We start from the raw sequence: 12,368 nt of genomic DNA, 5'->3' as shown, positions 1-12,368 counted from the left end.
ATTTTCCTTAGCACATCACACGAATATTAAATAATGAAGTTCTAAATAAAACGAGGGATTACATCACACCTTTCCTACATCTTGGGCGTGCCTGGCCTAGAACAGGCACTCAGCAAATGACAGGCCCCCTTCCCTGCTTCTTACAGACTCAAAACCATTCCCCTCCCCAGTAGCGCAGCCGCCTCAGGGTCCCTGGTGTCAGGTGTCAAGGATGAACTCCAAGGCGTATATAGTTCATCATTAGCCCACCAGTTACCTGTGTACAAGGGAAGCCATTAAGAAATTGAATTCATCTATCAAAGACAAAAGTAAGAGTTATATCAGAAGAGAGAGGGATTCTGGAGATGGATGGTGGTGATGGTCACACAACAATGTGAATGTACTTAATGCCACTGACTTGTACTCTTAAAAAATGATTAATATGGTAAATTTTATGTTATGCGTATTTTACCATAATTTTTAAAAAAATGTTAGGGAAAAATACTAAGCAAAATTCGAGGATGTACGCTGGGGTGAAGGAGCGGGCGGGGAAGGAGATAAGGAGTTTTGCCCGCCTTTTCTTGTGGAAGATGTTGATTGGCTGGCAGTAGGCATATTCTTACCAGTGCAGCTGGACTGCACATCAGATGAACAGTTTCTGGGTTTCTGGATTCTTCAGAAGACCTTGGAGGTTTAACTGGGATGGAGACATTAGTGGCTGCCTCTGTCCTTAGTGCCTCCCTCCCAATTAGGCCAGGTCTGCACCATTTCCCTTAGCAGAATCCCTCAGGGTGCTTCCAAGCTGTAATGTGCCTACAAATCCCTGGAAACCTTGCAGACTCTGAGTCATCCTGCCGGGAATGTGTCCCTGTACCAGCTGTCCAGGTGAGCACGGGTCACACAGATAGCAGGGATATCAACACTGATGTGTCCAGTTCCCAGGCCCAGCTCTCCCTTTATATCAGGCCACCTCCCAATACTCCCATAGCTGTGGCCCTCGGGGACTGGAGCCATCTGCCTTAGTATCAGGCAGCAATGTCTTGTGACAGACTTCAGCCGTCCTTTCCCAGACCAGTCCAGACTCAGCTACTAGCAGGCAGACGGTGTGCCTGAGTTTTCGCGCTCTCACTATTCTGCTGCTGGATAGATTTTCGAAATCGAAAGCCAAAACAGTAGTCTGACAAGCGTAAGTGTGTTCATCACAGCCGTGGGACAGGCTATTTGGAAAGAAGACTGTCCCTGCAAATCTAGGCCAGGGTGCCATACTGATATCCCGTCATGGAGGAAAGCATGCCTGAGAAGTGGTCAGAGGTTTCCAGGGGAAAGAGGTGGTAGGGAAACGCGGTGTCGTTCGCATCCTTTGAGAGTGGCTTCAGAACCTGCGGGGAGGCCTCCCCTCTAAGGCGCCCCTTGCTGTCTCACAGTGCTCGGCAGAGTGTGGGGCTGGAGTGCGGACACGCTCGGTGGTGTGCATGACCAACCACGTCAGCAGCCTGCCGCTGGAGGGCTGCGGGAACAACCGGCCAGTGGAGGCCACCCCGTGTGACAACGGGCCCTGCACGGGCGAGGTGGAGTGGTTTGCGGGAAGCTGGAGTCAGGTGAGTGGCCGGAACCGGGCGTGTCTGTCCGTCCCCTGACCTGTTTCCGGGTCAGGGAATAGGGCTCGGTGTATCCCGGGGGTGCCGGGTGGGTTTGAACCCCAGCTGTGCTACCCATGACCCTGAAGAAGCTACTTATGCTTTTGGAGCCTCATTCGGTCAACAGTAGTTATTCTTGATTAATTTGTGAAGACCCTCTCTCCAAATAAGATCAGATGCTGAGGTACGGAGGTTAGGATTTAAACATATCAACTCTTGGGGGACACAGTTCAACCCATAACTAGTATATAGTTCTATCGTTATTGACAAACATTACTGTCGTGTTACTACCACCACGATCAAGATATAGAACAGTCCCATTGCCCACCAAAATTCTCCGTGCCTTTGTGGTCAACTTTTTCCTTCAAACCTGGCACCTGGCATCCACTCATCTGTTTCTGTCCTCATAATTTTGCATTTTCCAAAATTTCGTAGTACTCTATATAACAGTATGTAGCCTTTTGAGTCAGCTTCCTTTTGCTTATATGTAATACACGTGCATTTGAGATTTATTCATATTGTTCCATATATCAATAGTTCATTCTGTTTGTGGCTGAGTAGTGCTCCATTGTATGGGCGTACTACACTTGTTGATTCCCAAGTTGAGGGACACTTCAGTGTCTGGTGATTTTGAATAAAGCCATTTTAACTTTCATGTACAGTTTTTTATGGATGCATAAGTTTTCATTTCACCTGGGTCAATGCCTAGGAGTGGAATTGCTGAGTTGTGTAGTAAATGGTTTTTTAATTTAATACAGAGCTCCAAGCTCTTCCAGAGTGGCTGTACCCTTTTGTATTCCTGTGAGTAATGTCTAAAAGTTCTAGTTCCTCTGTATCATCAGATCATGGTGTTATCTGAGTTGTTTTTGTTTTTGTTTCTTTTTTGCCATTTTAACAGATATTGGTGATGTCTCAAAAAAAAAAAAAAAACCCAGTAGTTATTGAGCACCTACTATGTGCTCTTCTCTCTAAGCCCTTAGGATACATCATTGAGCAAAACCAATATCCCTGCCCTCAGGAAGCTTATGTTCCAGCATGGTTTCCTTGTCTACAAAATGCCAATAATGAAGCACATTATGAGGTTATTTTTAGAGGAAATGAAGTAATGTGTACAAAGTATGTAGTGCAGTGCCTGACATACAATAAACACACAATAAATTGTAGCTTCTAGTGCTATTATTGTTAATAAAGTCAGTTTTGTCTGTATTTGAGTGTCAAAAGCAGAAATAGATATGATCCAGCAGTCCCACTTCTGGGTATATATACAAAGGAAAGAAAATCATTATCTGGGAGAGATATCTGCACTGCCCAGCCCCCTGCCATGTTCTTGGTATTGTTCACAATAGCCAAGGTATGGAAATAATCTAAGTGTCTGTCGACAGATGAATGGATAAAGAAAATGTGGTATTTGTTTATCATGGAATATTATTCAGCCTTTAAAAAGGAAGGACATCCTGCCATTAGCAACAACATGGATGGACTTGGGGGGCATTATGCTAAGTGAAATAAACCAGACACAGAAAGGCAAATACTGCATGGTATCACTATATGTGAGATCTGAAAAAAAAGTCAAACTCAGGAAAACAGAGTTGAATGATGGTTGCCAGGGGCTGGGGGTGGGGGATATAAGAAGAGGTTGGTAAAGGGTTCAAACTTTCAGTTATAAGATGAATAAGTTCTGGGGATCTAATGTATAACATGGTGACTCTAGTAGATAATACTGTATTGTATACTGAAATTTACTAAGCGAGTAGAACTTAAGTGTTGTCACGTATACACACAAAAAAGGTAAATATGCTAAGTGATGGATGTGTTAACTTGACTGCAAGAATCCTTTCGCAATGCACATGTATACCATATCATCACCTGCATACTTTCAATATATTACAATTTTATTTGTCAATTATATCTCAACAAAGCTGGGGGAACGAAGCAGAAACAGAAAAAGTTAAGTTTGTTCATTATGAAGAACCAATAATACCAAATGCCTCAATAAAGTAACTTAATTGATATTAATTTTTCCTTAGGGTTCCAGAATTGAACATGAACCCCCTAAAATCATTCCCTCTTTGCCCCGTTATGATTACTATCGGTATTTTGAGTTCTTGGGCCATTTAGTATTTGGCTCCCGGGGCTGGCTGGTTCTCCAAAGACTTTCTGGCTGATGATCAGGATTTACACATTATCTGGACCTCTGGCTCCATATAGAATTTTATTTCTTTTAAGTAGCTTTAAAAACAGACCCTGAAAAGAAATGGACTGCCTTGTCCTTGTAAATCAACACAACCCCTTTGGAAAGCAGTTTGGCAATAAAAGTCAAGAACCATAAGAATGTTCATTTACCTTCCCCCAGTCACCCCGCTCCTGGGGATTCATTTCAAGGAAAGAATTAGCAGGAGAAAAAAAAGATGTTCATGATAGCATGATGGTTAGGGATATTATGGTATATCGTAACTCATTAAGATACGTAACAAGAGCAATGGTATGGTATATCGTATATCGTAACTCATTAAGATACGTAACAAGAGCAATATCGTAACTCATTAAGATACGTAACAAGAGCAATGATAATTAGGAAGATGTGGAAAATACATATAATATAAAGGCAAGTGAAAAACAGAATATGAAAGTATATGAACCCTATCTCAACCGCTTCAAAGTATAGTTTTTTATATAAACAACATGGGCAAGTGTTTTCTTCTCAAATTTCCTTAATATTTTTATAATACAAAGTGTAAAATATTTAAACATTCAGAAAAGAAAGAATTCAAGTACTTCCAATGCTACCCAAGTCGATATCAGAGTTAGACATACTTGATAACAGATCCCAGTTCTGCGTCGCCTCAGTTCTCTGAGTTGGGGCAGGTAATTTAACCTCTCTGAGCCTGTTTCCTCATCCAAATATGAGGATAATGATATCAACTTTTTAGAGTTGCTATTGGGTTTTCATTAGACACTGTATATAAAAGGGTCGTTGCTAGACTTGCCTGGTGGCGCGGTGGTTGAGAGTCCGCCTGCCGATGCAGGGGACACGGGTTCGTGTCCCAGTCCAGGAAGATCCCACATGCCGCAGAGCAGCTGGGCCCGTGAGCCATGGCCGCTGAGCCTGCGCGTCTGGAGCCTGTGCTCTGCAATGGGAGAGGCCGCGATAGTGAGAGGCCCGCGAACCACAAAAAATAATAATAATAATAAAAATAAAAAATAAAAGGGTCATTGCTTAGGACGTGGGGAGTACTTAATAAATATTAGTTCCCTTTCTCCATGTTTATTATTTTTTCTGCCAATGTTTCTATCTCATTGTTGGTAGCAAAACACCTAGGATCTACACCCCAAAGATAATTCAGAAGTAGACTGTGTATGGGACACTAATTACACCAAGTATTCATGGAAACTGAGGCAATGGGAAGAGTCCTGTGTGAAATCGTAATACTGGATCATAACAGCCTTCACACAGAGAAGATAAACAGTGCAGTTCGACTCACACGTCCACCAATGTCTGAGGAAGAAGAAAGGGGAGCAGAATTCAGGTCTTTTTTTTTTTTTTTTTTTTTTGCGGTACGCTGGCCTCTCACTGTTGTGGCCTCTCCCGTTGCGGAGCACAGGCTCCGGACGCGCAGGCCCAGCGGACATGGCCCACGGGCCCAGCCGCTCCGCGGCATGTGGGATCCTCCCGGACCGGGGCACGAACCCATGTCCCCTGCATTGGCAGGCAGACTCTCAACCACTGCGCCACCAGGGAAGCCCGATTCAGGTCTTTTTGATCTGTGGGCGTCCTATTGACTCCAGACCTACTCAGAGAACTGAGAGTCACATGAATCCTGGTGAAGGCAGCATTTATCTCTGCTAAGATTAGAAACATGGAATTTATTGCCTGTCATCCAAAGGGTCAGGACATGATTGATTGTGGACAAGGTTTTCGTTCTGAATTTATAAGACTATCAGAGCCTGCTGGCACCTCCCTGCCCTGGGAATTTGATATTATCCCCAAAGAAAATGAAACAGAGCATGCTTATTTGTTGAAAGAAAGTCTTAAACATTAACTGACTTCAGGATATAAAAATAAATGTTCCTTCCAGACACGTGGTTTGAATGAGAGTTGGCCTCTTGAACACCCCACTGGCCCGGTCACAGTGATTAGTCCAGGATGGACATGTGACCCAAGCCGAGCCAAATGGAGTCCTTTCCTGGGACTTTTCATGTGGACTTAGGGGAAGAGACTCCCTGGGAAGTTGTGAGCACAGGTGCTAGCAGTGGTCCTGTTGAGGCTGGTGGAGAAGCCAGCCCAAGAGAATGAGACCTGTCAGGCTTAGGGAGTCTTTTTCTACTCTGGAGACAAAGTAGCCCAACTCTTATTCATAAGATATTCCACCAGGTCTATTATTCATGTGCAGATGCTTTCTTTCTTCCCTGTCAGTTCTGGGTTTACTTCACCCTTAGATTGTCTTAGTTCTTGCAGGGGACTTGGGGGATGGTTCTTTCACAGTCTTTAGCTATTAAGAGCAGCCTTCTTGTCTGCCCCTGTGTCTGGATCACATTTACTCTCTAACATCTGAGCAGACAGTCCCAAAACTAAGAAGCCTTGTAGTTTTCTGGATGTCTGTGAAGATGGCAGAAAAAAGACACAAAGTGGAAATTGCTGATGGAGATGTTGATTATGCCCTGTGTGAATAATCCATAGTCTGTTGCCTTGGGTTTGGGGTACTTTTGCTGGGTAGTGACGTGGGTTTTTCCACTCTGTTTTTATTTCACCATGTGCCTGCATACAGCAGCAAGTATAATATTGAGTTTCAGCTGTAGACATGTTTACAGGCTATTCATAAAGGCAATAGCTTCTTTAAAGTCTTTAAAAGTATATAGATCACAGCTTGTAAAATTTTCTAACCAAAAGGTATTAAGAGTATACCAAACATAAATAAAAAACATTTTACAAAGTAATAGATACTAAATGGAATAACTTATAGGCGGTTACATGCATCGTATTTCCATAACCTAACACAATGAACCAAGACGTGTAATTATCTGACTGGCTTCTTCGTGGCCGCAGCCCAAGGGAGCTTCAGCTCCAAGTAAGAAGCCAGGGGATTGGACTCCGCGGACAAAGACTTCCTGCTGGCTGCCCTGTTGGGAGCGGAGGGCTGACCAGGGGACATTGTCCCAAGTCTGTGGTCTTCTCAGCTTTGTGTGTCCCAAAGAATTTTAATGAAGCCGTTCATCCAGAGGCATGCAGACTCTGGGAGATGAATTCATTCCCAGTTCCCTCCCCTAAAAGACCAGCAGATAAACTAGAATGTTAGTTCATTGTCTTACAGTGAGAAGTGTCAGGAATCTACCAGACAAAACCAAATTGACTGGCTGGTACGTTCTGTGGGAAAGCCTACGGGACACTATCTCACATTTCACCGAGGGTGCCAGGATCCCAGCAGCCAGCATCCTCAAGCTGTGAGAACTCAGGGCACCCACTCTCCATTCCAGACACAGAAGTGTTAGGAAAACTGGAATCTGTGTGCAACTTTTCCTCCAGAAGTGTTTTCCGGGCACCCTCGGGCTCTTCCTCACTGAATCAATGATGGTAAGCTCTGGTAAACATCGCTCAATGGATGGCAGTTCTCGTCCCCTTTCCGTCATGTGGCACCCATCTTTCTCTGCTTCTTTCTCCAGTGTTCCATCGAGTGTGGGAGCGGGACCCAACAGAGGGAGGTGATTTGTGTTAGGAAGAACGCTGACACCTTTGAAGTGCTGGACCCCTATGAATGTTCCTTCCTGGAGAGACCCCCCAGCCAGCAATCCTGCCACCTCAAGCCCTGCGGAGCCAAATGGTTTAACACAGAATGGAGCATGGTAAGTCCCGGTGCTTTTGGTAGAGGTTGTGTTAGTACATCATTATGCTTCCCCCCTCCCCCCCCCCCACTGTTGAGCTACCTACTGGGTACCAGGCACTGGGCTCGACCCTTGAGTAGATTCCCTGCAGCAATCAGCTCTACTTGGTCACAGCCAGGGTGCCCTGGACTCAGCCTGCTTGGCGGGGAGTGGGGAGCCTGAGACTGGGACAATTTTGATTTCTAAACTATAGAGGCCATAAAATAGTGACTCTCAAATTTTTGTGTGCATAAGAATCAGAGGGGATCTGTTTGAAATGGCCGATTCTGGGTCCAACGTGGCCAAGGAATTTGCTCCTTGGGTGAGTTGGCTACAGGTGTAACCAACATTTTGAGAAATACTGCTGCAGAGGTTTGATGGCTGAAAGGATTCAGGGATGCTGTTGAGAATACAACATCATGAAGTGATCTTGTTATAAATCCCACTGGAGGAATTTCTGTGTGTGTGTGTGTGTGTGTGTGTGTGTGTTGTACACTTTTTTAAAAATCCTATAGACAATATGGATTATGGGACTGATCCTGTTTTTCTCTTTGAATTGGCTACTAGGAAACTCAGAGCCAAAACTGTGGCCCATTTCTGAGAGAGAGTTTATCAGAATATACATAGTGACTTATAGGTGCTAATGTTCTCTGGCTTCTCTTTCTCTTTCCTACTTTTATCTTCTTTTTGCCCCAGTTTCCTCACTTATTTTTTATCTTGTGGCCCTCTTATGTATTTCTTAAGCCATCTCAAATCCTTTTTGTACGGAAGGAGGGTAAATGAAGAAGGACAGAGCTACAGAGAGACAGAGTGAATAGAGAACTAGCTTAGTAAGGAATGAAATGGAAAAGGATGGAAACAGTGATAAAATTCTTTTTTTTTTCAAGTGAAAGAGTTTATTGTTAGGAAACTTCCTAAAACAGAAAAATTCCTGAGGTCATCGTTCCCAGTGACCATTTCATATGACTTGGACACAAGGGGACCAGTGTTCGTTCTGCTTTTTGTCAGGGAAGATCGTCAAGCAGTGGCTGTAGGTGACTCCAGAGTAGAGTCCAGAGCCTTCCTCAAAATCATTCAAAGGTGATCAAAGGGATTTTCTTATAAAATATGTGGATAAACCTGAGAATTCTGTTTTCAGACAGTGTATGACAGCCATTTGGGTATGTGCTGAACCACACCTTGGATGCAAATGGGAATAAAGGAGGTGTTGAGTTTCAAAGATGTTTTGCCAACTTCTGGGAAATACCTTTTTATTATTTTGATATTGACCAAGGCCCTTGAGAAAGCAGGAACAGATCACTATTTTCTTCTGCCATTCTGCTTAGAGAGTCTAGAAAGGGCCAAACTCACCAGGCCACGTCAAAGGCCACCAACTCCAAAGACACCTGCCTTGCCTGGGAACAACCCAGACGTCCCTCAGCAGGTCAGTGGATAAACAAAATGCAGTGCGTCCAAACAATGGGGTACCACTCAGCAGCAAGAACGAATGAACTGATACCTCCCACGACTTGGAGGAACTTCAGATGCACTTTGCTAAATGAAAGAAAGAGCCCCCCCAAAACTGTATGTTGTATGATTACATTTACATAATATTCTGTAAAAGGAAAAACTATAGGCACAGAGACCAGATCAGTGATTGCCAGAGGATGGAGCAGGGTGAATCTCACTACAAAGGGACAACACAAGGGATTCGTTGTGTGTGATGAAAGTTCTGTCTTGTTTGCAGGGAGAGATACATGACTCTCTGAATTTGTCAAAACTCAGAACTGTGCACCACAAAAAATGAATTTTTCTGCATGTAAATTTAAAAATAAATAAATGAACTGAAACTAACATGAAATATATAGTTACTATAGTAGCAAAGATGATGGAAGCAAGACATTTTTAAATTTACCTTGTTTTATAAATTTGAGTTTGGAACTAAGTAAATATTTTATACAATTATAAAGCAGGGATTTCCCTGGTGGTGCAGTGTTTAAGAATCCTCCTGCCAACGCAGGGGACACAGGTTCGAGCCCTGGTCCAGGAGGATGCCACATGCCGCAGAGCAGCTAAGCCCGTGCGCTATAACTACTGAGCCTGCACTCTAGAGCCCACGTGCCACAACTACTGAAGCCCACACGCCTAGAGCCCGTGCTCCGCAGCAAGAGAAGCCACCGCAATGAGAAGCCCGTGCGCCGTAATGAAGAGTAGCCCCTGCAGGCCACAACTAAAGAAAGCCCATGCACAACAACGAAGACCCAACGCAGCCAAAAAAAAAAATTTTTTTAAACAAAATTATTCTTTTTAAAAAGAAATCTCTAAAAATGGAAAATGCAATGAAACAAATTAACCTAAATATGTATGCAGTTGGTGGCATCAGCACCCTTGCATGTGGCTGTAAACCACAGTAATTTGTCCATCCCTAAGGACAAAAAGTACTGCAGAAAAATGTTTGTAGTGTTTGCAATGATCACATTTTTAGTGATAGCTGGTGTCCTGTGTTCTGAGATGATTGGTTGTATAATGGGTGATAAAGTAAATGAATAATCTACTTTATGGTACTGTGATAATATATGTACCAGTAAATGTGCTAGTATAGCTCTATTATCCCCAGGATCCTTGAGAAATAGGATTCTCAACTTAGGAGAAAGAAGATACAGCCCAAAAGTAGAAGAGATTTAAGTGAAAATCCTGTTGTCCTGAATTTGACTTAGAAATATCAGTATGAACTCACAAATTAATTTATCTTAAAAAAATTTTTTCCCTGTTTTTTCCACTGAAAGAGCCTGGAAACAATGACCAACCCAGTAGCAAATGGCATGCCTATCAGCTAGAATATGGTTCAAAATGCCACTCCCCACTAAAAGGAGCCAAGAATTCTTAGAGAAATGGCTGATTCCAGGTCTGTGACTCTTATAGGTATAAATTAGATCGGGATGTCTTTTCATACCAGGTAGCAAGGAGATTCTCAAAGACGAGGTCATGTCCAAAGGGCTCAAGAACCAACTTTTGGGCTCCTGATAGCCATTGATGGGACATCAGTGAGCATCAGTAAAAATAATAACTACCGGGCTTCCCTGGTGGTGCAGTGGTTGAGAGTCCGCCTGCCGATGCAGGGGACACGGGTTCGTGCCCCGGTCCGGGAAGATCCCACATGCCGTGGAGCGGCTGGGCCTGTGAGCCATGGCCGCTGAGCCTGTGCGTCCGGAGCCTGTGCTCCACAACGGGAGAGGCCACAACAGTGAGAGGCCCGCGTACCGCAAAAAATTAAAATAAAAGAAAAAGTAATAATAATAACTACCATGGATTTAATGAAATACATCACATATGTTTAAATCCATCCATCTATAATAAGTTTGTAATGATAAAAAAAAAACTAATTAGAGGTTCCACCATTGGAGGATGTTAGGGGAACCAACTCATTATTCTGAAAACTGATAAGTAAAAGAAAATAGTCAAGAATTTACCCTGTCTCTCCTAAACAAGCCATACCACTGGGTAACCAGAGAGTAAATATATGTGAGGAAGGGGTAAGGATTCTTTAGATTCTCAGCTCATAAAAGAAGAAGAGGTGTTAGGATAGTATCACCATTTTTCAACCCCAAATGAACTAATGGATCTGCTCATCAGTGGCTGCTGGCCCCCTCCAAAGAGAGACAGCCATACACATTCTATGAAGCAGTCTCACCACAAAAAATCAAATCTGCACCTGTTAAGGCCTCTTCTGGATCCAATTTCCAATTTGCAGGAAATGCGGAAGACAGAAGAACATGTCAAACAGTACCATGGGGATGCAGTCAGCAAAATCCTGACTATGGGAAACTCTACAGGACAAAAGACTGAGTTCCTCCAACAAATAAAGTACAAGGGGGAAGAAACACAGGGGAGGGGAACCTGTGGATTAAGGGTCGTAAAAGGCATGTCAACCAGCTGCAATATACAGACCTGATCCCCCCCCAAAAAAACTCTATTAAAAAAATTGAGATTCACAAGGCAAATGGAAATAGGAACACTGAATATATCTTTGAAGGTAAGGAACTATTGTTGATTTCTAGGTGTAATAATGGTATCGTGGTAATTTTTTAAGAGTCTTTGTTTTTTAGAGCTACAGACAGAAATATTATGGAAGAAGTGATATGATATCTAGATTTGCTTCAAAATAATGGACCTGGGTGGGTACAGACGAGACGTGGCTAGCCACGAGTGGATGTGTGTTGAAGCTGGTTGCTAGGTGCAGGGGAGTTTAATACTCTGTCTCCTTTGGTAGATGTCTGAAATTTTCCAATATCTGTCTTCTCCCGTGTGCTGAGCTAATGGACTGTCAAGAAATCTAACTTTCTTCCTTTCCCCGGGCAGTGTTCCAAGAGCTGCCAGGGCGGCTTCCGCGTCCGGGAAGTGCGCTGTCTGTCTGATGAGATGACCCTAAGTAATCTCTGCGACCCTCAGTTGAAACCAGAAGAGAAAGAATCTTGTAACCCTCAGGACTGCGTCCCTGAAGTTGGTAAGTAGGGAGTCTTACCTTGGAGTAAAATATCCATCTTTCTTAAGCTCCGTCCTGTTCTCTGGTATGAAAATGCCAGATGCATCTAGGTCTCTCTGTGACCTTGTGCCTACTCATGGAGTTGAAGGGGGTCAGCATCCTTTGGGTATATATTTCATAGTTTAAGGTGCCTGTTGATAACACAGATGGCGATCCAAGCCACCCATCAACAGATAAACTTACATGGGAATTGATTAAAATGGCAATGCACTCAGAGATTTGGTTCCAGCATCCTTATGGCCAAAGCAGATAGATTTCAACTGCATGTTTAAAGATGAAGAAAAAAATATAAGCTCTCAGCCCACACTCACACCTCCCATCAATAATAAACAGCAGGACCAGGATGAAGAGCCACACCCACTGCCCTTTCTTCT

General features: G+C 43.4%; 1 protein-coding gene across 2 annotated transcripts in view; it reads left to right on the top strand.

Moving 5' to 3' along the window:
- Positions 1-12,368, top strand: part of THSD4 (thrombospondin type 1 domain containing 4) — a 589,447-nt gene that overhangs the window by 570,622 nt on the left and 6,457 nt on the right. For both annotated transcript variants that reach the window (XM_032623848.1, XM_032623849.1), the window contains 3 exons: positions 1,404-1,577; positions 7,275-7,454; positions 11,811-11,955. In XM_032623848.1, coding sequence (XP_032479739.1) covers positions 1,404-1,577; positions 7,275-7,454; positions 11,811-11,955 — 499 coding nt within the window. The remainder of the gene's footprint in view (positions 1-1,403; positions 1,578-7,274; positions 7,455-11,810; positions 11,956-12,368) is intronic.

Source organism: Phocoena sinus, chromosome 2 (assembly GCF_008692025.1).
Source record: "Phocoena sinus isolate mPhoSin1 chromosome 2, mPhoSin1.pri, whole genome shotgun sequence".
Lineage (NCBI taxonomy): Eukaryota > Metazoa > Chordata > Mammalia > Artiodactyla > Phocoenidae > Phocoena > Phocoena sinus.
The sequence above is the reverse complement of the archived record's forward strand: the minus strand, read 5'-3'. Positions and strand labels throughout refer to the sequence as shown.